General features: G+C 36.3%; 1 protein-coding gene across 8 annotated transcripts in view; it reads left to right on the top strand.

Moving 5' to 3' along the window:
- RALYL (RALY RNA binding protein like) overlaps positions 1–25,974 on the top strand; it is a 729,450-nt gene that overhangs the window by 697,247 nt on the left and 6,229 nt on the right. For 6 of the 8 annotated variants that reach the window (XM_060199431.1, XM_060199446.1, XM_060199427.1 and 3 more), the window contains one exon: positions 679–851. The exons of the other annotated variants lie outside the window; for them this stretch is intronic. In XM_060199431.1, the coding sequence (XP_060055414.1) occupies positions 679–851 (173 nt within the window). The remainder of the gene's footprint in view (positions 1–678; positions 852–25,974) is intronic. 8 annotated transcript variants of the gene reach the window in all.

Genomic DNA, 25,974 nt, shown 5'->3' with positions numbered 1-25,974 from the left:
GAATCACTCATTTTGGCTTTGCCAGCATTACAAAGCCAGTAAACAATGAGGCTCAACATGAAAGCCAAGCTAACATCAGAATGTTTTTTTTACCACTGCAGTTGCCTACATCTGTCAAAAAAAAAGAAAGTTTTTTAAAATGTTAAAAGATTGTTCGCTTAGAGATGTTATCTATTTATCTATCTTATATAAGCCTGCTTATATACCTGCCCCTTTTTCCTTGGTAAGTTTTTATTTCTCATGTAGGTTTGAACTTTCCAGTGAGCTTTCTCTACCCTTCTCCCTTCAGTAAGCAAGACCTATTACTTGTCACATTTATGGCCCCTTTTTGTTGCATTTTTCTCCTCAAAGATAATATCTATATTAGAAAGAACTACATATATACATTTATATATATCAAGGGAGATGTGTTTATATAAATCTTTATTTCTTTCTATATGAATGCCGTCTGGACATCCTATATTTTGCTAGTTCATTAGAACATAGGTATGCTTTCACATAAATATACACAGATATGTACTCATAATTTATATTACTGAATATGTTTGACTGAAACATTACAGTCTTCCTTATTCCCTTAGTAGTACAGAATTTACCCTCTCATACTGCATATTCAGGGATTATCCAAACGACTCATGAGCAACCCAAGGTAGTAGTCATTTGCTTTTTCCCCACCAGAAGCTCAGAAGAAGAAACTGGAAGAGAGTATAGAGCTGATTCAAGAAGAATGTGTGTCAGAGAATGCAGATCACTCTACAGAGGAGCCTGCTGAAGGAGGGCCAGATGCGGATGGAGAAGAGATGACTGATGGGATAGAGGAGGACTTCGATGAAGATGGGGGTCATGAGCTGGTAGGAACTAAACATTTGATATCCACACCCCTGGGTCATAGCACCAGTATGTCAGCAACTCATTCACTCAAATAAAATAGTAATTTCCAGGGCTTATTTCTTTCTTACGTATAGGTTTACTGCAGGATCAGTACAGTGCTTTGCACATAGTAAGTGCTCAATACACCTTTAATAATCTAAAATATCAGGGAGAAAATAAATGAACAATAGAAATATAGCTGAGATTAAGTATTTTTAAAGTCCCAAGTGGAAAGTATTCTTTCCCAAATGTTCCATTATGATAGGAATCTTGTGTTTTGTGCAATGGCATATGAACTATACATTGACATAATATGTGCGTAACAAATGATCATTTACTGGATGATCTGTCTCCCCCTCTTAATTTAATCACGTCATTTGTTGTTATATTCATTTATAGATTGCTACAGCCTGCTCACTCAGAAGATCCTTTGGTGTATAAGCAGTTCATTTTCAGTGAATATATATGGCTTAATAATCAGTTATATAAACCTGATGATTTAATCAAGGTTTGATTCTCCACAAGTTGTACTTTTCCCAATGTTACAATCATCATATTGCTCATTTCCAGAAGTTGTTCCCTTTATAACCACTCCAGGGAATTTGTAAATTTATGAAATGAGGATACTTCTTATAATTCATTATCAATGAAATTAAATACACTATCTTCAAAGGGTTGGCTAATAAAATTAATGAAAGGTCAATATCTATATGTGAGTGTATTGCTATTTTTAAAATCTCTATGGAAAAAACATATTAATAGCTTGAATTATTTCAGGTCATGTCAGATCTGAATTTTCTATAATACTTATTCTCACTTCACTAGTTTTGTTGTGTTAGTTGTTGTTTTCACATAGTAACCACTTTATAAACATTTTTTTAGAGCATTGTAAGTTGATTTTCGCAACTTAGCTCTATTTAAAGTTCATGCCACTTTCATTGATACTTTTCAAATTTGAAGCCTTAATAGCCACACTTATTTCTACAACAGTCTGTATCCATTTGAAGAACTAAGTACCAGTTTTCAAGATTACTTTAACTTCTAGAATCTGTTGAACAGGGACTAGAAAGAACTAACAATTTTCTCAGATTCTCCTTAAGTAAAACTATTATTCAATGGCATAATTTCCCCCAAGGCATTCTAAGCAGACTTTTCTTTTTTTGTTTTTTTTTTTTTTCGTTGTTGGATAGGACAGAGAGAAATGGAGAGAGGAGGGGAAGATAGAGGGGGGAGAGAAAGACAGACATCTGCAGACCTGCTTCACTGCCTGTGAAGCGACTCCCCTGCAGGTGGGGAGCTGGGGGCTCGAACCGGGATCCTTATGCTGGTCCTTGTACTTTGAGCCACAGTGTGCTTAACCCACTGCACCACCGCCCGACCCCCTTTTCTTGTCACTATCCCATTAGGACTGCTCTATCATGTTTGCTGGGGGATGTCCATGTTGTAATTTCCAGTGGTCACCTCTCTATTGTGGCTCTGCTCTACTTCTCAGCAAAATTTGGCTCAGAAACTGTTCATTAAGCATAACTGTTCATGAACAATTGTTTAATCATTCATAGTCATTTTTCTGTGCTGGAAAACGTCTTTCTATATTCTCACTCTAAACACACAACAGTGTCACAGGGTTTTGTTTTAGGTTAACTTTTCTTTCTATGCACTTTGCTAAGGTGACTTCACCAAGTACTTGAACTTTAAATGTGATCTATAGGCCAAAGTTTGGTTGTTGGTTTGTTTGTTTTAAAGATAAAGACAGAGGCAGTAAGAAAGTAAAAACTTCCTTTAGTGCACTGGGAGCCCAAGCAGAATGTGGGTGACACGCATGAAAAAGCAAAACACTCTCTAAGTGAGCTATTTTGCTGACCCAAGACAAAGATTCTTAAATTGGTACTTTTCTTACTGCTATATACCTGGAATTCTAGACTCATAGAGTTAGCTATTAATCTCTTATATATCTATACACATTGCCAATAAATAATTGAAATATAGCATACAAAACCTCTTTTTTTAAATATAATCTTGTTCTTTCCTGGTCCTCCTCTTTATGGTAAACAGCATCACAACTCACACAGTTACTAAAACCAAAAAGATCTTTCTATCCTTCCAACCATCTCCTCTGCCTCTAAATTGTAGCACAAATCTAAACTAGTGATGGCTAAACTAATTTTGTTTAACCTTTACAATCCATTCTCCAGAGAAGGATAAAATATCTATAAATTATATATAAAATAATGTAGGATTTTTTTACTGGCAGGTATAAATAGCACAATAGTTATGCAAAGAGACTCTCATGCCTGAGCCTCCATATTACCAGGTTCAGTGCCTCATACCACCATAATCCAGAGCTGATCTGTGCTCTGTTAAAAAATATAAATATATATATTAGTTAAGATTGAAATTCTCAAGTATTTAAGTGTAATTATGGTAAAGTAGGAAATGCTAGTAGAGAGGAAGAAGTTGGTGATGAGAAAGGAAGTTCTCAATCTGAAGAGGCCTGGAGAATTAGAAAAGATAGGAAAGATAATAGATTAAGAGAATGGACAAGCTTTAGAGGAGCTAAAATGAAAACCAGAAAGTCACTTTTTTGGAGTACAAATACAGATTGAAGGTTAATGTTTATCATCAGTCGAGGTTAAAGACCAATGATAGAGTAGTACTTGCCATTTAAGGCAAAATACTTGGAGAATTCACTGAAGCAGATTATTGTGCCTACATTACAAGAAATTCTAATGCAATATGTTGAGTGAGTCTAAGGATTTGCATTCTGGCAAGTTCCCAAATCGTGCTGATGCTGCTAGTCTTTAAAATAACGTTTAAAGAACCACTGTTAAAGGGAACATCCATCCATTCAGCTGTGGCATTTTCTTTGATTGACTTTTATCATTGCTGGTGGAAGCATGGGGAAAAGAAAAAAAAAAAAAAAGGTTTTAGACTTGGCTTCTTGTCAAATTAAATCCAAAGAAAACATAAAATAGTTGTGGGGTTTAGTACAGAGAGAACAAGCTAGATGGACCATCAATTGAACCACAGCAGAAAGGATAAGGAACACAAAAAAAGTGGGACTGAGAGGAGAAAATAGAGGCACAAAAGAAACTTTTAAAAAGTGTATATGCTTTTAAGGATCAGAATAAGAAGTGAAATATGTAAGAGCAAGGTGAGAATTCTAAGGGAGCTTGAGATATTTCAGAGATGCAAGATGTTGTTAAGGTCCATAAGATGGAAATGATAGAAGTGGAAGCAAAGCAAAAGCCGCTGCTTGGGGAAGAAATCAAAGAACTTCAGGAACAAGATGGTCATCTCCACTGGCATTAAGTCGATCCAATACTAGATAGAAAATGAAAAAGTAAGTCCGTTAACAAAGTTCAATACCCATGAAAGAGATAGCCTGGTCAATTTTCACCTCAGATATGCCATTATTTAATTTTATTAAGTTACCTTTAACAAATATTATCAATGACTCTCAACCAACTTTCTTCTCTGAAAAATAATAAGGTGGGGCCAGGCACTGGTGCACCTGGTTCAGCACACACATTACAGTGTGCAAGGATCCAGGTTCAAGCCCCCAGTTCCCACCTGCAGGGGGAAAGCTTCATGAGTAGTAAAGCAGGGCTGCAGGTGTCTATCTTCACCCACACTCTCAATTTCTGTGTCTATGCAATAAATAATAATAATAAGGTTAAATCAGAAATCTCTAAAAATTTATTTTGTTTGATCTTCCCTCTGAGTAAGAAACTCCATATTTCAAAAGAACAAGAACTAATCATACTGCCATGAGGGGAAATAAAAAATCTCGAGCTGTAGCAATTATTTCATTTCTAAATACACAGAAAGTAACTGATTAGAGCTATTGTAGCTTGGAAATTCTCGTGTTTTCTCTTTCAGCCCTTGCATTATAATTGGGGCCTTAGAAAATCTTAAAAAATAGAATCCTACCTTCAGTATCTCACTTTGTTTCTAATGCTTCAAAAACAGTGAATAGAGACTGAAACATCTTTCATAGTGATTGGCCCATCATATGAACCAAATCACCCTCAGTTCCAAAAAATCAAAAGTAAAAGCATAAAGGACATAATAGAAGACATTAAAAATTACAGCTGCATTTAGACAATATAACTGGGTTTTTAGCACACACAGAAGTTAAAAAGAAGAAAAATCATGCTCTATCAAGAAGGTTATATGTGAACTAGGAATGAATATTAAAGAAAAGTGGAAACACCATATTATAACGAAAACCATAAGAGAGATTCATTTACAAGTGAGGGGTCACAAATACATAGGAAGGTCAATAAAAAATGCTGACAGAGTTGGGAGTAGAACTTTACCCCAAAAGAATGCCAATTTAAATAGCATGCAGTAATGCTGAATAAGGAATACTCAAATTGCCTTTTATTGTTGCCATTTTATTTTGAGTTAAATATATTTAGGGACCTAGTGGTAGAGTGCCCACTGGAATGCATATATTACACTATGTATGAACCTAGGTTTAAGCCTTGGTTCCTAACCTGTAGAGGGGGAAGTTTCACAAGTGCTAAAGCAGTATTTCAGGAATATCTCTCTCTCTCTCTCTCTTTCTCTCTCTCTCTCTCTCTCCCTCTCTCTCTCTCCCTCTCTCTCTCTCTCTTTCCCTCTCTCTTTGTCTCTCTCTATCTCTCTCTCTCCAATTTCTCTTTACCTCTATCCAAATATAAATAATATTTTTAAAATAAAATATATTTATTATACAAAATACATTAGATGTTTCATATCACATATGAGTGGATAGCTAGGTAGCTAGACAGGCAGACATATTTTTGATAAACAACTAGAAACTTTGCAAATAAGTGATATGTATGTAAATCTCTTTAGTAGTCTGTTTTCATATAGACTTAAGTTGTAAATCTCTTTTACATACAATAATGTAGTCTTTACAAAAAGACATAGATAGGGGGCCAGGCGGTAGTGCACTGGGTTAAGCAGTTGGATCCCCCCCCCCCCCACACACACACACACACTCCCTACCTGTACGGGGGTTGCTTCACAAGTGGTGAAGCAGGTCTGTAGGCGTCTTTCACTCTCCCTATCTTTCCCTCCTCTCTCAATTTCTCTCCTATCCAACAACAGCAGCAACAACAATAACAGCAACAAGAAGCAACAATGGAAAAAAGATAGCCACCAGGAGTAGTGGCTTTGTAGTATAGGTAATGAGCCCCAGTGATAACCTTGGAGCCATTAAAAAAAAAAAGGACATAGATAAAACAATCTATGCTATAATAGATATAACATACCCAAGTAGATCTCCAGTACCTTTATAATCAAAAGGGTAAAAGAATTCCCTCATCTGTGTGAAAAAAGATGAATGATGATGAATGTACATGCTAAGACTCTGAAATCAGATAAGTTTTTTTCTGCCCAGTGTCATTGAAGCCTTTTGCATAAGAGAAAGAGGTTTATTTTGGAATATTATGCAATGTGAAGACAGAAGATTGAGTTGGTGGGCAATATTTCCTTTTTCTGAGTTAATATTCTAAGTTTCACATACCAATTATTAACATTTTGGGGTTCAAATTCCACTTTACACAATTATCAGATATGTTTTAGAGCCTTAGAAAGACTAACTCAGTATTTTCCAAAGCAAAGTTCTTGGTCAAGTTGTATTCAGTTATATTCAGTATTCAAGTTGTCTTCAGTACTTGCTGGAAATACTGATAAAGATTTTCTGGAGAAGATTCAAGCAATCTGTACTTTTATCAAGCTGAGAATTAAAACTACCTAGCTAATCCATTAGTTCCTAAAGGAAATTATAGACAAGACAAACACTTAATTGGGTTAAGGAGAATTTGAGTTCTTTTAAAATTTTCTTGTAATGACTTTTGCTTCTGCTGACTACACACAATCAAATCAGGCAAACCAAGAAAAACTCCACAGCAAAATTGAATGACTTTAGTGTGTAATACGTAGGTGTGTTTGCTGAGTAGTACATTGCAATATGTGTTCCAGCAGTTAACATAATATTAAACTAAAGACTGAGTCTCCATGAGTCAACCTACTATAAGTTTTTGTACTCATAGGAGAAGGCATGGACCATATCCAACCCTGTGGTTAAAGAAAATTCAAAACAACCACTCTGTCACAACTGAGATACCTGGAATTCATACAAAGTTCTGAGAAATATCTTCAGTCTTTATAAATGACCCTTTTAAAAACTCTTAGAGGGGGAGTCAGGCAATAGCACAGCTGGTTAAGCTCAAGTGGCACAAAGCACAAGGACCAGCCTAAGGATCCCGTTTCGAGCCCTGTACTCCCCATCTGTAGAGGAGTCGCTTCACAAGCGGTGGAGCAGGTCTGTAGGTGTCTATCTTTCTCTCTCCCTCTCTGTCTTCCCCTCCTCTCTCCATTTCTCTCTGTCTTAACCCACAACGACAACATCAATAACAACAACAATAACTACAACAATAAAAAAGAAAAACAAGGGCAACAAAAGGGAATAAATAAATATTTAAATAAAAAACTCTTAGTTCCTTTCCTAATGAAATCTTTCACTTACATTTTCCTTCTTTATCAGTCATTTTTTTCATATTTTTCACTAATATTGTTTCAACTTAATGCCTATCTAGAAGATACAAATGTGGGTGATACATTTCCTAGACTCTCCCTCCTGCCCTGCTCCCACTGTCCACATGCAATTACCAACCTTCTGGCTTTTTTTTTCTTTTCTTTTCCATGAATTCCAGCTATTCTCTGATGAAATTCATAGTTATTTTTGTTTTAATATTTACTTTTTGGGAAGACCTGGCTTCCTAAGACTAAGTCACCGTTGCTAAATGCCAGAAATCTCTAAATTTGAATGTTAGATAAACAATAATCAATCTAGTGATGTAATCATGTTTAAAATATTAAATGAGATGTACTTATAATAAAAATATTAATTATCAGATTATTCAAATTTGTTTGAGTTTCCTGTATCTTGTAACTGCATAGAAATTGCTTTTAATACTGGCTTAGTTGACTTCATTCAGACTCTTATTATCTGAAACTGAAGTAATAATACTCACCTAAAGAATTTTTGTAATGATTACATTATTCATAAACTTCCCTTAACAGAGTCTTTAGCACAAATTAAGCAAGTAAACTGCAGTTCTTGGTATAGTAGTTGTTGTTGCAACTATCTTAATCTCATTTTCCAAATGAAGGCTTTCATAAAACACATTTCTGGCAACATAATCTTTAGGTGGAACTCAGAACCTTTAACTTCTGGTTAACATCTCTATAAATTCAGATTTGTTTAAAAGTGCTTATCATTTGCTAAGAAAGCATTCAGAAGCAACCATATTATTCTGAGGAAAAAATAATAGTTTGCTTTCATCTTGTTGGCTTATTCAGTTCAACAAAATTCCCTTTAAGTCCACTTTTATAACTTTTTTATAAAGATAACTCTATCTCTAGACTGTGATGATATGTGATTTTTTTCTTATTTTTTTCTATATGCTCTCTCTCTGGTTCCTATGAACTGGCAGCTGATTTAATGACAAGATTGTCAATTGTGTTTTTTGAGAATCTAAGTATGTGAAAGGTCTTATAATGTCACACTTTCTTAACTCATCCAACCAGTCATTTAGTAAAATAACAACCAAAATATTTTAATGTAATAGTGGAAACTTAGCAGTGTGTCAAATATTATTAATTGCTAACAACCCAAAAAAGAAGAAAAATTGTTTCTGGCTTATAGAGCTCTTACTGGGTAGTAGAGACATATTCACAGCCAGAACAAAGGAACAGATACAAAGGAACAGTTTGATAGGTATAATTATCATATAAATCCTGACAATGGAAGATGGGCAAAGAAATAATTACACACAAATCAAAACAGACCTCAAAGATGTAAGACATATGAATTGTTTCTTAGAGCCTATAAAAGCATATAGGAGGATACCATAAGGGTGTTATCCAAACAGACAGGCTAGAATATTAAAAAAAAAAAATCCTTAAAAGAACTTGGGACCAGTGGTTATAACACAGTGGTTATGCAATGCAGTAGGCTTTTATACCTGCACCTCTGAGGTCCTGGGTTCAATCCCTTACACCATCATAAGTCAGAACTGAGCAGTGGTCTGGTCTCTCAGCTTCTCTCACACTCATTTAAATAAATAAGTAAATAAATAAATATTTTTAAAAGAATTTGGTGTCTATTGATGTCAGTAAGTCATTTGGCTAGTTCATTGACCCTATGAAAATTATACCAGAAATTATAACAGCACCATACCATCTAAAAACCTATGTCTTCGGCGTATTTTATAGTGTCAGGTTTAATACAAATATTTATCCATCTTTGAGTAATAGTCTAATTGCTGTTAAATTGTGATCTAGTTTCTTTTTTTTTTGTTCTACTTTCATTTTCTAATATGTGGATGTTCAATTTTCTAACACCATTTGCTTCAGAGACTTTATATTCCCCATTGTACAATTAGAGGTCCATTGTCATAGAATATATGTCCATGTATGTATGGGTTTATTCTGGGATATCTATTATGTTTAAGTGGTCTGATTGCTCCTTCTTTTGTTCCAAAACTATACTACTTCAATTAATATTGCTTTGTAGTATCATTTGAATTCAGGGGGAATCCTCTCTCTCTCTCTCTCTCTCTCTTTCTCTCTCTCTCTCCCTCTCTCTCTCTCTCTGTTATCAGAATTGCTTTAACTATTCATGATCTTTTGTGGTTCCACACAAAATTTAGAGTTGTTTGCTATATTACCTAGTAGAATATTATTGAGATTTTGTTGGGATTATATTGAATCTATAAATTGTTTTAGGTAAAATGGTCATTTTAACAATGTTTATTCTTTCAATACAGAAACAAGGAATATGTTTCCATTTCTTTGTGCCTCCTTTTGTCATCGATTTTTTTTAACCTGCATTGTATATATTTTGCTTTTTGTTGATATATTTCCATTTCTTTGTGTCTCCTTTTATCATCAGTTATTTTAGCCTGCACAGCATCACAGCACCAAAACTTCCTTCAATGTGGTAGGGTCTGGGCTTGCACCTGGACCAGGCACATGGCAAAGCAGCACATTATCTAACCGAGCTATTTCACCAGCCCCAGGCTTCTTATTATATATTTCTTTTATTTATTTTAACAATGCACTATAATTTTCTTTGCAATAGTCTCTCTCCTCTTTGATAGATTTACCCCAAGATATTTTGCCGCCCCCTTTTTTTTTTTTTGGTGTAGTAATAAATGGTATTGCTTCCTTGATTTCCCATCAGTCTGACTTTTTGTGTGTATAGAACTGCAACAGATTCATATAGACTGACTTGTCCTTCCACTTCACTGAATTTATTGATTACTTTGCACTGCAAATCCACTGCTCCTAGAAGCCATTTTTTCCATTTTACTGCCCTTGTTGTTGTTATTGTTACTGTTGCCATTGCTGTTCTTGTTGCTGGGTAGGACAGAGAGAAATGGAAAGAGGAGGGCAAGACAGAGAGAGAAAGAGAGAGAGAGAGAAAGATAGACACCTGCAGACCTGTTTCACCACCTGTGAAGCGACCCCCCTGCGGGTAAGGAGCCGGGGGCTGGAACCAGGATCCTTAGGCAGGTCCCTGCACTTGGTGCCCTGTGCGCCTAGACCGGTGTGCTACCACCTGGCCCCCTATTGATTACTTCTATATGTTCTTTAGTAGAGTTTGTAGGACATTCTATGTACTTTATAATATCAACTGTACACAATACACTTTAATTTCTTCCTTTCCAATTTCAATTTTTTTTAGAATACCCTTTTACTTGTCAGATTAGTGTGGTTAGTATTTCCAGTACAATTCTGAATAACATTGGTGAGAATGGATGTCATTGTCTTGTTTCAGAGCCTAGAAGAAATATTTTCAATTTTTTATAATTATCATGCTAGTGGGCTTGTCATATATGGCCTTTATTATTTTGAAGTATGCTTCTCTTCTTCCCACCTTATTGAGTTTTCTTTCCATTCATAAATGGGTGTTAAATATTGACAGTTGCTATTGATACAGTCGTGTGGTTTTTATCTTCCTCTTTGCTGATATAGCATATCTCATGGACTGACCTGTGTATGTTGAACCACACCTGTATTCTTGGGCTGAATGCTAGTTACTTCACCTTGATGACTTAGTCTCCTGTGCTCTTTGATTAAATCTCGTAAGATTTAGTTGAGAATATCTACTTGAGTGTTCATCAGGGATGTAAATCTAAGCTTTTTATTTTGTAATTTTTTTTGCATTGGGGATTAAAATGATATTGACCTTATTTTTAAAAAATCAAATGTTTGAGAGTGTTTCCTCACCTTCAACTTTTTTTTTGGAGGAGATGAAATATTCATCTTTAAAAGTTTCATAGAATTCATTAGTAAGGGGTTGGGCGGTAGCATAGCTGGTTAAGTGCAGGTGGCACAAAGCACAAGAACTGGTGTAAGGATCCCGGTTCAAGCCCCCAGTTCCCCACCTGCAAGGGGGGGGGGGTCGTTTCACAAGTGGTGAAGCAGGTCTGAACGTGTCTATCTTTCTTTCCCTCTCTGTCTTCCCCTCCTCTCTCCATTTCTGTCTGTCCTATCCAACAACAATGACATCAATACTAATAATAACTACAATAAAACAACAAGGGCAACAAAAAGGAAATAAATAAATATTTTTTAAAAATTCATTAGTAAATCCATCTGGACCCAAGTTTTTGTTCTTAGAGAAACTTTTTCGTGGTAATTCAATTTCTGTACTTATGATTGGCCTAGTCAGGGTATCTAGTTCCTCCTGGTTCTGATCTTAAATCTCTTTGGTAAAGAATTTCTTGGGTGGTCCAGGAGGTGGCGCTTTGGACTCTTAAGGTCCTGAATTCGACCCCCAGCAGCACATGTGCCAGAGTGATGTCTGGTTCTTTCTGGTTCTTTCTCTCTCCTCCTATCTTTCTCATTAATAAATAAATAAAATCTTTTTTTAAAAAATGATAGTTTAGGGAGTTGGGCGGTAGCACAGCAGGTTAAGCACAGGTGGCAAAGCGCAAGAAACGGAGTAAGGATCCCAGTTTGAGCCCCAGGCTCCCCACACGCAGGGGAGTCGCTTCACAAGCAGTAAAGCAGGTCTGTAGGTGTCTTTTTTTCTCTCCCCCTCTCTTTCTTCCCCTCCTCTCTCCATTTCTCTCTGTCCTATCCAACAACAATGACATCAATAACTACAACAATAAAAAAACAACAAGGGCAACAAAAGGGAATAACTAAATAAATATATTTTTAAATGATAGTTTTTTTGAAAAGAATTTCTTAGGACTTATTTCACTTGGTATTTTTCCTTAGTGTGGGTTGTAGCACATGTTAATTTACTATTTGTCAGACAGACAGATGTCCTTAGATTACCTCAAACTAAACCTCACTCATTATTTTAAAGCACATTTTAGTGTCTGTTGTAATCAGATTGTGTTCTTGCTCTTACTTTTATATCCATGCCTTCTGTGAATTAGAGGATTGTTACATAAAGCAAAGAAGAAAACATTTTTCATTATTACTCATTCACTAGGTCAGTCAGGCAGCAGCCTGCATCTTAACAGCATTAAGAAGGAACAGAAGGAGGCTTAACCAACACATCAAAGTCCACTCAGCACGGCAATATTGGCTCTGTTGTGCTGGTTTTCAGTGGTTCTTTATTATTACCTCCCATGAGTGATAAAAATGCAAATTTGAAGTAACCTGAATTTAGTTAGCAAAGATATGATACCAAGTTATAAAATAAGCCAGAATATAAATCTCTTTCCCTCCTGGTCTGAACATTTTATAGCCAAAAAAAAAAAAGTCCATTAACTTCAATGTATTTGAAACTACTTAATACCCAGATAAGTACTATGATTCCAACTTTAACCAGGAGGACAACATGGTCACTAGAAAATAAGTTTTTGAGCTGTGAAAAGTTATTGTGGCTACACATGTAATTGCCAAACAGCCTCTAATGGCATTAAATGACATGATAGTAAATGGCATTGAATTTTGTCAAAGACCTTTTTTGGCACCAATTGATATGACCATGTGATTTTTATCTTTCTTTTGTTGATATGATGAATTACATTGATTGACATGGAAATGTTGAACTATTCCTACTTCCCAGGGATGAATCTCACTTGGTCTTGTTGAATTATTTCCTTAATATGTTGTTGGACTCAATTTGCCAAGAACTTCAGGATCTTTGTATCAATGTTCATCAGCGATATTAGTCTACAGTGTTCTTTTCTGGTAGAGTCCTTTCCTGTTTGGGGTGGGACGGGGTGTGTGTGTGGCAGGGGGTCAAAGTGATCTTAGCCTCATAGAATATGTGTAGGAGTGATAACCCCTCTTTAATTTTTTGGAAGACTTTGAGGAGAATCAGTGTTAGTTCTTCTTTGAAAGTCTTGTTGAATTTCTTAATCAAGCCCTCTGGGCCTTGACTTCTATTCTTGTGAAGATTTTTAATAACTCATTCAGTTTCTATAGAAGTGATTGCTTGTTTAAGCTATCTACTTCCTCTTGGGTTAGGCTTGGCAGGTGGTATGATTCTAAAAATTATCCATCTCTTCTAGGTTCTCCAATTTATTTGCATAAAGGTGTTCACAATATTCACATATATATAGTAATTCACATATATATAGTATATATTCACACATATATAGCACTACTTTTGGTAAGAGAGTACCATAGTGATCACAATGATCGCAAAGAAAACTGGTTCTTAATTCTTTAAACACACATGGAAGATTTCATTTAGAATAAAGAATGGCAACCAGGGTCAAGACCAGAAGGACTAATAGTAAATACAGCTCCACTAAACAGAAAGCCTCAGATCTACTCTCTGTAGCAGGTAGGTTGGTGGGAAAGTACTAAAGACTACTAGAAGTGAGATTGGTCAAGTCAATTAGGTATTATAAATTTGTGAATTGTTACTTACCTAAATTAAGCTCACTCCTACCTTCCTGAAGAATCTGAGACTTAGAAGCACAGTCTTCCTTGATAACTGTACTTTTTTATTATTAAATTTATTTTTTATTTAAGAAAGGATAAATTAACAAAACATAGGGTAGAAGGGGTACAACTCCACACAATTCCCACTACCCAGTCTCCATATCCCATCCCCTCCCCTGATAGCTTTCCCATTCTCTATCCCTCTGGGAGCATGAACCCAGGGTCATTGTGGGTTGCAGAAGGTGGAAGGTCTGGCTTCTGTAATTGCTTCCCCGCTGAACATGGATGTTGACTGGTCAGTCCATACTCCCAGTCTGCCTCTCTCTTTCCCTAGTAGGGTGAATCTCTGGGGAAGCGGAGCTCCAGGACACATTGGTGGGGTCTTCAGTCCAGGGTAGCCTGACCAGCATCCTGATGGCATCTGGAACCTGGTGGCTGAAAAGAGAGTTAACATACAAAGCCAAACAAATTGTTGAGCAAGCATGGACCCAAAGGTTAGAATAGTAGAGAGGAAGTGTGTGGGGGGGTACTCACTGCAGACTCTAGTGCACTTCTGCTTTCAGGTATATATTTTGCAGTAGTTTACGGATACGTGTGAACATAAGCTCTCTCTCTCACAGAAACTGGTGTATATCTAGGTTTTGGGACTTTGTTAGAAAGTGAACCACCTGGGATGGAATTAGAGAATACTATGAAAGGAAAGGTCTCACCTGAGTAATGAAGCTGAAGGGTTGTCATTCCACACATGAAGTCTCTGGACACAGTCTGAGCTGAAGTATGTTGAGGTGGCACTCGTTGCGTTGATTAGGTTGCGGTCGGCTGATGCAATATTATTTGATATGGATTGGGAGAGGCATGCAGGAAAGTGGGCTCTATCCTAAGGTTCCAGGACTGGGGGAAGTAGGGGCTCTATAGTGGAGATGTGAGTTTCCTGCTGTCTTAGGGTTCAAAAAGAAAATGGATAGTTAATGTTATCATCACATTATTTGGTAATTGGGTTAACTTTGAAAAGTCCTTTTGTTAGGGTTTGCTGTATAGTACCCAGTATCTTGTATATAGCTGTGCCACTGGTTGCTTCTGTTCTCCCTAGTCTAGGCTTTGGAGAGAGTCCACATATCAAATACACAGCCTATATATTAAAAAGACTCAGTCTGTGTTTTAAAAACTTCGAGACATACAATTAATTTTCCCCCTCTCATATTAATTAACTATACGACTACACTTTACTAGGAGTGTACATAAACACCATTCCCACCACCAAAAGGCTATGTCCCATCCCACCCACCCACCCCCACCCCACACCGGCCCAGGAAGCCGCATGTCTACCCCTCAACACAGGGTTTTTACTTTGGTGCCCTACTTTCAAGTTAGTTAGATCCTGCTTTTAGTTTCCCTTTCAGATATTCTTTCTCAACTTCTATTGATAAGTGGGATCATCCCATACTCATCTTTATCTTTCTGACTTAGCTCACTTAACATAATTCCTTCTAGCTCTGTCCAAGATGGATCAGAGAAGGTGGGTTCATTGTTCTTGATAGCTGCATAGTATTCCATTGTGTATATATACCACAGCTTTCTCAGCCATTCATCTGTTGTTGGGCACCTGGGTTGCTTCCAGGTTTTAGCTATTCTGAATTGTTCTGCTATGAACATAGGAGTACAGACCTCTTTTTGGTTGGGTGTTATGGAGTCTTTGGGGTATAACCCCAGGAGAGGAATTACTGGATCATATGGAAGGTTCATGTCTAGCCTTCTGAGAGTTTTCCAGACTGCTCTCCACAGAGGCTGGACCAATTTACATTCCCACCAGTAGTGCAAAAGGGTTCCTCCGTCCCCACAGCCTCTCCAGCATTTGTTGCTGCTGTCCTTTTTAATGTATGCCATTCTCACAGGAGTGAGGTGGTATCTCAATGTTGTCTTAATTTGCATTTCTCTGACAATCAGTGACCTGGAGCAGTTTTTTGTATGTTTGCTAGCCTTTTGGATCTCCTCTGAGGTGAAAGTTTTGTTCATATCCTCTGCCCATTTTTGGATGGGGTCATTTGCTTTTTTGGTGCTAAGTTTGCTGAGCTCTTTATATATTTTGGTGATTAGTTTCTTGTCTGATGTATGGCATGTGAAGATCTTCTCCCATTCTGTGAAGGGTCTCTTTCTTTGTTTAACAGTTTCTTTGGATGTGCAGAAGCTTTTCAATTTGATGTAGTCCCATTGGTTTGTTTCTGCTTTAGTCTTTCTTGCAATTGGGTTTATTTTATCAAAGATGTCCTTGAGGTGTAGGTGGGAAAGTGTTTACCAATGTTTTCCTCTAAGTATTTGATTGTTTCTGGTCTAACATCCAGGTCTTTGATCCATTTGGAGTTGATTTTTTGTTTCTGGTGAGATAAAGTGGTTCAGTTTCATTCTTCTGCATGTTACAACCCAGTTTTCCCAGCACCATTTATTGAAGAGAGCCTCCTTCTTCCATTTAATGCTTTGGGCCCCCTTATCAAAGATGAGATGTCCGATAACTGTATTTCAAAAGGATGACTCCCAGGTTCATGAAGGGGCAAAAAATGAAATTAAACTGGCAAGAAGCTATGGAGAAAATTCTTTTTTTATTATCTTTATTTGTTGCATAGAGACAGTCAGAAATTGAGAGGGTAGGAGGAGATAGAGAGATAGATGAGAGAGAGAGAGATACCTGCAATGCTGCTTCACCACTCACAAAATTTTCCCCCTGTAGGTGGAGACCAAGGGCTCAAACCCGGGTCCTTGTGCATAATAACATGTGCAATCAGCCAAGTGTACCACAACCCAATCTCCATATGGAGAATATTAACATCTTAATGCAACATAAACAGAACTTATACATATTACTAATTGTTCAGGAAAATGAGTCAAGCAGTTTAGACACTAGCAGATAAATCAGGTAGGGTTTGTAATTTGTTTTTAAGTTTATAAGAATAAACTTAATGAGGATTTCTTTTTAGGTTATTACCTATTTACATGATTTCAAATAACAAAAGACAGAGAAATGGAAGGTTTTAGATGAAAATGATGTTTCTCTTATAAGAATTTTATGTGGGTTTTATTAAATGTAGCTATGAACTTTTGTGTGGGTTTTATTAACTGTAACTATGAAAATTTTAAAAAAGGGAGAGAGATCAGGGTCCTATGGCCATAAAGAAAATTGTCTAGTTATAAATAGTCATAAAAATGTCTAAAATTTAGTGAAGCTAGTGGAAACATTAAGACTTTCATACACTAGGGCAAAAAATACATACATTGTATAGAACAAAAGATATACATTGTATAGAACAAAATACATACATTGTATAGAACAAAGCAGAGCAGTTATTTCCCTTAGAGATAAAAAGCTACATCATAACAACTTCCTGTACAGTTTCTAGAACTAGTGATCTAGTTCTAGAACTACATTCTTACATATGTCAACTTAAAAATAAATCTGTATGCTTAGTGAAGTACAGAGGTGAAAGACAAATATCGGATGGTCTCACATATTTGTAGAATATACATAAATGAAATGCATGACCTTGCAAGGGGAGGGCAAAACTGTCTCTAAGACATTTATGAAGACCTTGATAGTTATGAAGACCCAGATTCGAGCCCCTAGATCCCATTCTCAGGAGGGAAGCTTCAGGAGTAGTGGAGCAGTACTGTAAGTGTCTATCTTTTTCCCTCTATCTCTCCCTTTCTATTTCTCTGTCTCTATCAAAAAAGAAAAATGGAGAGAAAAATTTAGCACAGTGATGAGCCAGTGGCAAAATAAAATAATTTTAAAATACTCAAACATGATATTTATGAATATGCTAAGCAAAATTTAGTACTTTTTTGGAGAAAAGTCCATCAACCACTCATAACTGAGAAATAATTCACTGACTGCCTAACAAACATAGATTTGCTTCACTTGACTTTTAAAGGTTCATTTTCACTAGAATTATTTTGTTTATGAGAAAAATTACAAATTGCATTAGTTAAAAGGGCATATTTTAGATGACACTGTAACCATGGGAATGTCATTTAAAATAATGAAATTTTTGACATATTTTATCTATATTATCTCCCTGATTTCTAATGCTATATTTTTTCTCATGATGGCATGTAATATGCATACTCTATTCAATTTTGATGCCTTTTTACTGTTTACTGAGTTTAAATGGACAATTGTGTGCCAGTGAAGAATACAGAGACTGAAGCACATTAGTTTAGGTAAGTGCAAATTGTTTAACCAAGTGAAAATCGCCATCTTTAATTTTTCCTACTTAAATAACTGATCCAATTAATCTTAATAAACAATGAATGTTGGACCCTTAACACAATACAATAGTGATCTGTCTATGAATTTTCAGGTACTATGATTATATGAATACTACCTTTAAAATTTTTATCATTTTCTTCTTACATATCTACGTTATAACACTTCCTATTTCTAATGCTGAATCTTTAAAAACACAGAACCTTCTGTTATGCTTCTTCTTGATCTAATACTAGATCTTTTTTGTATATTCTAAATTTTTTTTATCTTTATTTATTGGATAGAGACAGCCAGAAATCAAGAGGGAAGGGTGACGGAGAGAGAGCGAGCGAGAGGGAAACACCTGCAGCCCTGCTTCACCACTTGTGATGCTTTCCCCTGCAGGTAGGGACCAGGAGTTCAAACCAGGTGCGCCACCACCAGGCCCCTAATATTAGATCTTTAAACGCAAGTATTTTTATCTGAAAACATCAGATAAAAAAATCTATGTTAGACAACTCATCCATCTAAAGTATTAAGTCATATTCGAATTACATAAGATAATTTTCCAACATTGTATTTATTGGGTAGATTAGTAGACTTCAAGGGAGGGTTAGATAATTATATATACAGACCTTCAGTTACTTTCTTCTTCTTCTTTTTTTTTTTTTTTTACCAGAGCACTGCTCATCTCTGGTTCATGGTGGGAATCAACCTGGGACTCTGAAGCCTGAAGCATCAGAATCGCTTTGCATAACCATTATGATATCTACTCCCAGCCCAGACCTTCAGTTACTTTTTCCAGATTTTTTTAAAACTTAAAAAAAAAAAAATCTGTTAAATGACGTATTTTCTTCAAGTTTGGGATTTTTTTTAATGTTTCAGATAGTGATCTATCACCAAATACATTATCAGCATAGTACTTTGGTTTGTGTTTTTTCTAACTAATGCTTAAAAAAATATTAAGTATGGTGAACTTTACTAATTCTTTTTAAAATTTTTTCTTATTATCTTTACTTGCTGGATAGAGATAGTCAGAAATTGAGAGGGGAGGAGGTGATAAAGAGGGAGAGAGGCAGAGAGGCCTGCCACACTGCTTCACCATTTGCAAAGCTTTCCCGCTGCAGGCGGAGACAGGGAGAGGAACATGGATCCTTGGGCGTTGTAACCTGTGCTCAGCCAGGTGCGCCAAAGCTCGGCCCCCACGAATTCTTTAGAATAAAAATGAATGAGAAAACTGTATTCATTTGACAAATATCTTTGAGAGGAATTTATACTCAAACAAACAAAGAAACTCAGCATCAGTATTTCTGATGGAACTAATGTTACACCTGTTCAGGCTACACTGAATGTTAAGTCTGTGACAGAAGAAATTGGAAAAGATATGAAATCATTTCATTAGGTGAGATAGTTATAAAAAGGAGAGACTTCTCCCACCCCATTTTTTTCCAGATTTATTCACAACTCAGTAAACAGGATCACTGGCAGAAAAGAGATTAATTGTCTAAGTGGTACTGACCTTTCACAGTTCCTTCTCTATATTCTAGAAGTTAATCTTGTAAAGAAAAAATCCACCTTCACAGAACTGTACAAAGTTTTGACACAGGCAGCATTCGAGTTGCAAGCCTTATCTTCCAGTTTACCCAGAAGCACTTTGTACTTTTATAGCCAAAGTAATCAGGGGACTATATATGGCTGTTTTCCTGTTCATTAAAACTCTCATATGTGCAAATGAGGCCACACTATCAGCTAAACTCTACCTAAGAATCTTCCCTTATAAGCTTTTGCTGTCTTCCAAATTCCTCTGAATATAAGAAAGCCAGAAGCACCAGGGTAGTCTGAGATAAAACGACAGTTCCGGTTTTTGGAAACCGGATAAGTATTGTTATCAACTGGAACTTGCTAAGTATTCTGGGTACCTTACACAAATTTCATATTTTCTACTGTCACATTTTCCAGAATACATTTTAATAATGTTCAGAAACATTTCTTAAAAGCAAAGCAAACTCTCCTAGCCTGTGATTTGCTAGTCTGCTGGAAGTGCATCTACCTCTGCTATTTAAAGTCATGGCAATTGGACAAGCTGTGGAATACTTGAGGATTAGTTCTTAAAATATAATAGTGGTCAAAAGGAAAACACAAAGCAGAACTTGGACTGGAATTGGTGTATTGCACCAAAGTAACGGACTCTAGGGTGAGAGAAAGAACTCAGGTCCTAGAACATGATAGCAGAGGAAGACCTGGTGGGGGTTGAATTGTTATGTGGAAAACTGGAAAGTGTTACATATATACAAACTATTTTATTTTACTGTCGACTGTACACCATTAATCCCGCAATAAAGAAATTTTTAAAAATAATAATAACGATGAAGAAAAATAAGAATTCATATCTAAAAAGAAAATTAAAAACTCTGGGGTTGGGAGGGCATTCAGGTCCTAGAACATAAAGGCAGAAGAGTACCTGGGAAGGGGAGTTAGAGTGTTATATGGAAAACTGAGTAATGTTACACATGTATAAACTACTGTATTTTGACGTCGAGCATAAACCATTAAAAATATATAATACTGTTCAAAAATTTTATTAAAGCTTATATAATTATCTAATATGCCTTACCAAATCAGATGGAATTTATGTAGCATAGTGATAAGAAGTAACAGCTGCATAGACAAAGTTCTGGGTTAGTATTACCCACTTATAAAGAACTACATAGCTTAAGCAAGTGAATTATTTCTTTGTGCCTCTCTTTTCTTATTTGTAAAAGGACAATTGTAACATTTACCATGGTGTTGATATGAATAGTAAATGGAATTAAAATATAAAGTGTTTTAGGGAGCCAGGTGATGGCGCAGCGGGTTAAGCACACATGGCATGAGTACAAGGGCAGGCTTAAGGATCTGGGTTGGAACCCCTGGCTCCCACCTGCAGGTGGTTCACTTCACAGGTGGTGAAGCAGGTCTGCAGGTGTCTATCTTTCTCTCCCCATCTCTGCCTTCCCCTCCTCTCTCCATTTCTCTCTGTTCTATGTGACAACAACAACAACGATGACAATAAACAAGGTCAACAAAAAGGAAAAATAAATAAAGGATTTTTAAAAGATTCTTGTATATATTATTGTATTTTTAATTTATTTTCTGTTTAAAAATATTTATTTCCTTTAATTTTTGCCTTCAGGGTTATTGCTGGGGCTCAGTACCTGCACCACGAATCCACTGCTCCTAGAGGCTTTTTTTTCCCCCTTTTGTTGCCCTTGATGTTTTTTGTATCATTGTTGTGGTTATTATTGTTGTTGAAGAAACAAGGAAGAAAGGTGAAGGGAGGAAAAGAAGAAAAAAATAAAGAAAGGAGAAAAAATAGAAAAAGGAGAAAGGAAGGAGAGATAGATGAAGAATCTAACATCGCCAAAGATACCTAAAAACAGTCAATGGATCACAAAATGTAATTTAACAGAATAATTTGATTAGGGAAGTATAATCTCAGCAAGTAAGTTTTTTTCTAATTGGGAACGGATTTTTTTCACAGCATTTTCTCAGAATCTTTCAGATTCTCAAAGATTCAATTCATTGAGTTAAAATGCTCCAAGTTTATTTATCTTGATCCACACAAGAATGAGCATGGAATTGAAAAGTATCTGTAATTTCTCCTTTCTCTTATAGTTAAAAATAAAAGTCAAACTGATGTAAGTGAATAGATATCCAAAATCCATTTGAAAATATTTATTTCAAAAATTAGAGTGCAGAAGATAAGACATACTCATTCACACATATACTAGATGTAGGCCAATGCTTTCTACATATGTTTTAATTCTGAGAACTTTTTATTATTATTCATTTATGTGTGTGTGTTTAATTTACTTTTATTTAGGAAATTTTTTTTTGTTTATTTAACAATTTACTATTTAAAATTTATTTTTATGTTATTATCATTATTGGATAGAGACAGAAAGAAATTGAGACGGGGAAATGGAGACAGAAAGAGACAGAGAGAGATACCAGGAGCTCTACTTGCCCACTCATGAAGCGGGGATCAGGAACTTGAACCTGTATCCTTGCACATTGCAGTATGTGCGCTTAACCAGGTATGCCATCACCTGGCCCCAGGAAATGTTTTTGTGTAAGTCTGTTTTCTCAGGGGTACAAATTTACAAATATGTGACAGTATATTTGAACCACCGCCAAAATGCCATCAATCTCTGCTACAGGATACTATGCCCCTAACCCCCTTGTAACCAACCCCCCTTCTACTCCCTTTAGGATCTGCAGATCTAAAGTCAGTGGAATGTTTATTGATGTTTCACCCTGTCTTTCCCCCTTGCTTTGTTTATTAAATCTCGAATACAAGTGAAAGCCTTTTGTCTGTCTTCTGGTTTATTTTTTATGTTTTATTATTTGTTTTGTTTTGTTTTTCCAGAGTATTGCTCAGCTCTGTCTTCTGGTTTATTTCATCTAGCATAATCCTTCCAAATTCATCTTTGTTATAACAAGAGAGTTTTCTCACTTTTTTCCTTAGAGCTGAGTAAAATTTCATTGTGTTTATATATCACTTTTTTAAAAAATTCATTCGTCATTCTCATTTGGGTTGTTTCCAAATCATGGATACTACTTGTAGTACTATGGTGAACATATATATATTTTTTTTTTCTGTTCTTTGAAAATATATCTAGAAGACTTGCCAGATCTGACCAACCTCACTGACTAATGAAAATCAGATGAGAGCATAAAGAATAGTCTGGCAGGCTGGAGGGGTGCACTGAGTTAAAGCACACATAGTACAAAGTGCAAGGACCTGCTCAAGGATTCTGGTTTGAGCCCCTGGTTCCCTACCTGCGTGGGGGGGGGGAGGGGGGAATCTTTTACTTCAAAAGCGGTGAAGCAGGTTTGTGAGTATCTCTCTATCTCTCTCCCTCTCCAGCTCCTCCTCCCCTCTCAAGTTCTCTCTGACCTATCTAAAAAAAATTGAAAAAATTTCCTCCAGGAGCAGTGGATTCATAGATTCATAGTGCAGGCACCAAGCCCTAGCGATAACCCTGGAGGCAAAAAAAAAAAAAAAAGAATATTCTGTAAACTTGTATATACTGTACAAACAGGAGTTAAGACGACAACTCTGGACTAGACTCAAGTTTTTGCCCAGTATCCATACTGTTTTCCACCAGGACTGGGTCAATTTACGTCCTCACCAACAGTGCAGGACTTCCCGAATAGGGCCCCAGCTGATGGGATGGCCTGATAGTGACTAAAGAGTCATCATTAAATTATGCCAGTCTCTTGCCCTTATTCAGCTTTTGCAGTCCTTGCTTTGATGAAGTTAGCTTTGGAGTGAATGAGGGAAGTGTAATAAGAAGTAGGTGAGGAGGGTATCTAAGTCTAAGTAGACAATATTTCATTATGAACTTTGTAAGTCATTCAAATCTTGTCAGTAAGCCTTAAACATTTAAAACATAATCATAGTTACCTTTATAAAATATCAGAGAATAGTATAGTAAAAAATAATGTTTTATATATATATATATATATATATATATATATATACATACACACACACACGTGTGTGTGTGTGTGTGTGTGTGTGTGTGTGTGTGTGTATAACAGAACCAAGCCCTGGTAAATCATGCAATTTAGCAATTTTATTAATTTTTCTAGTATTAAATTAATTTTTACACCATTTTTCAATAAAATTAAGTAATCCCTACTAGCTTTATTCTAAAATTAATGTTCTTTTTTCTTAAATGTATTTTATGACATGAAAATCTCATTTAGACAAGTGCCTAAGGCAAGTTTTTAATTTAAATAGATTAATTAGTTTAAGGCAAATCAGCTACAAATCAGGGAGAGGCAGATGATAGGTTATGTGCAAATCCTGTGTTTCCAGTAGTTCACTTTCTTTTCTACTGGTCATCATCTGGACACTAGTGTATTGGCACATCCCTGCTTAGATCACCTGTGCCAAAGACAGATGTGCCCAGCCTGTCTGGCTACTGTTCTCCACAGTTGAGCAAAACAGGAAATTAGGGACAAGACTGGCCTTTAGTAAATCAGTCAAATTCAATTTAGATAGGATACTCACTCCAAATGTAATGAATAATATCAGGATAATTCTTCCTCACTGGTGTACAATGAAAATCAAATAAGAATGTACACCATGCTTTATAGATCTTTTATTAGCAAGATCTATGATAACTATTTTGACCCAATTCCACAATCTTTACCCAATCTCAGATTCCCAGAATAACTCAAACTCAGTTTCAGTTTAGAATGACTTAAGAGAATCTCTGTAATTCATATGCCTCACACTCTGAGACATTCTTGATGTTTCTTTTATTATATACTTACTGTAGTTGCTTTAGGTTTAGTCTACTAGCTTCATTCTACTTTATTCCTGGGAGTAAACATAGTTTCCATGTAGTCTCAAAAAGTAAATCAATAAATGAATCAAGACAAGAGAGCTATAAGCACACAGAGAAGGGCAGGAGAGTGGTGGCAGGGTCTTGGTACCTTCTGCTTTTGTGATTTCACTGTTCTTGGATAATTTTTTCATTCATATAGAGAGACAGAGAAGTGAGACACTAGAGTACTAAAAAATTCTCTAGTATCATAGCTGGTTCTGGAGGTCAAAGCTGGGTCAAACATCTAAGAAGGCATATGTTCTACACAGAGAGCTATTTCCTGGGTCCTAGAAAGAACACTAGATATCTGTCAAAATTCTAGGTCTAGTTAGGGCTTCCAACTATTTGGACCTGTCTTTCCATTTGCTTGGCCCTTTGTAATTTCACCTGCAGAAGGAAAGACAGGTAATTTCTGCTCCTTTATTGACTAAATTTGACTATGTTTCTTAGCATTTCAAACTATTAATATATTCTCTAAAAGACTTTGAAATGTGGGGACTGGATGATAGCACAGTAGGTTAAGTGCACAGGGTGCAAAGCACAAGGGCCGGCATAGAGATCCTGGTTTGAGTGCCCTGCTCCACACCTGCAGAAAGGTCACTTCGCAAGCAGTGAAGCAGGTCTACAGGTGTCTTTCTCTCCTCCTCTGTGTATTCTCCTCCTCTCTCAGTTTCTCTTTGTCCTATCCAACAACAATAACAACCACAGCAAGGGCAACAAAAGGGGGAAAATGGCCTCCAGGAGCAGTGGATTTGTGGTGCAGGCACCAAGCCCCAGCGATAATCCTGGAGACAAAAAAAAAAAAAAAAAAAAAGACTTTGAAATACACATGATGTGCATTAGTAATGCCAGAAGAGATCACCCATCAAAAGAAGTATTACACAAGGTTTCGTTACCATGTTCCACTGTTCTGAGTCTAATGCAAGTCTTACAGAATCAAAGAATATGTTTGTCAATACTGGGGAGCAAGGGTAGATAACATAGTGGTTATGGAAAGAGACTTTCATGCCTGAGACTCCGAAGTCCCAGGTTCAATATGCTGCACTACCATAAGTCAGAGTTGTGCAGTGCTCTGATTAAAAAAAAAAAAAAAAAAATGAGTATACTATAAATACTCAGATGTATGTGAAGCAACTTATTTAAAATAGACTGGCATACTACTCTAGGAGGTCTGTTTATGAATTTATACTGAATTAGGGAGCCAGGGGCTTGAACTAGGATCCTCAGCTGTCCTTGTGCGTTACACCACATGCATTTAACCCACTGCATTACCGCCCAACTCCCTCTTTACTTTTCTCCTGTTTTCTGCCCTATCTCCAAACACCGTAAATAGAGACTATCCAGACTCCAGGAACTATACTATATAATCGAACAGCTGACTTCCATTATAGTCCATCCAGTGATGGAGTTTCTGACTACCCTGGTTTTCATTCCATCATGGATTTTGTGATGTGAGACTTTAGTATAGTTTTGACCCCAAGAGGTTACTTCTAGAATGCAAGATGAACAGTCAGCGTCAGAAAGCTGTGTTATCTAGAGATTTTAACTGGGTCATGCTTTTTTCACCATGCA

The sequence above is a fragment of the Erinaceus europaeus genome, chromosome 1 (assembly GCF_950295315.1).
Source record: "Erinaceus europaeus chromosome 1, mEriEur2.1, whole genome shotgun sequence".
NCBI lineage: Eukaryota > Metazoa > Chordata > Mammalia > Eulipotyphla > Erinaceidae > Erinaceus > Erinaceus europaeus.
Note: the sequence above shows the minus strand (reverse complement) of the source record. Positions and strands in the feature narration are given on the sequence as shown.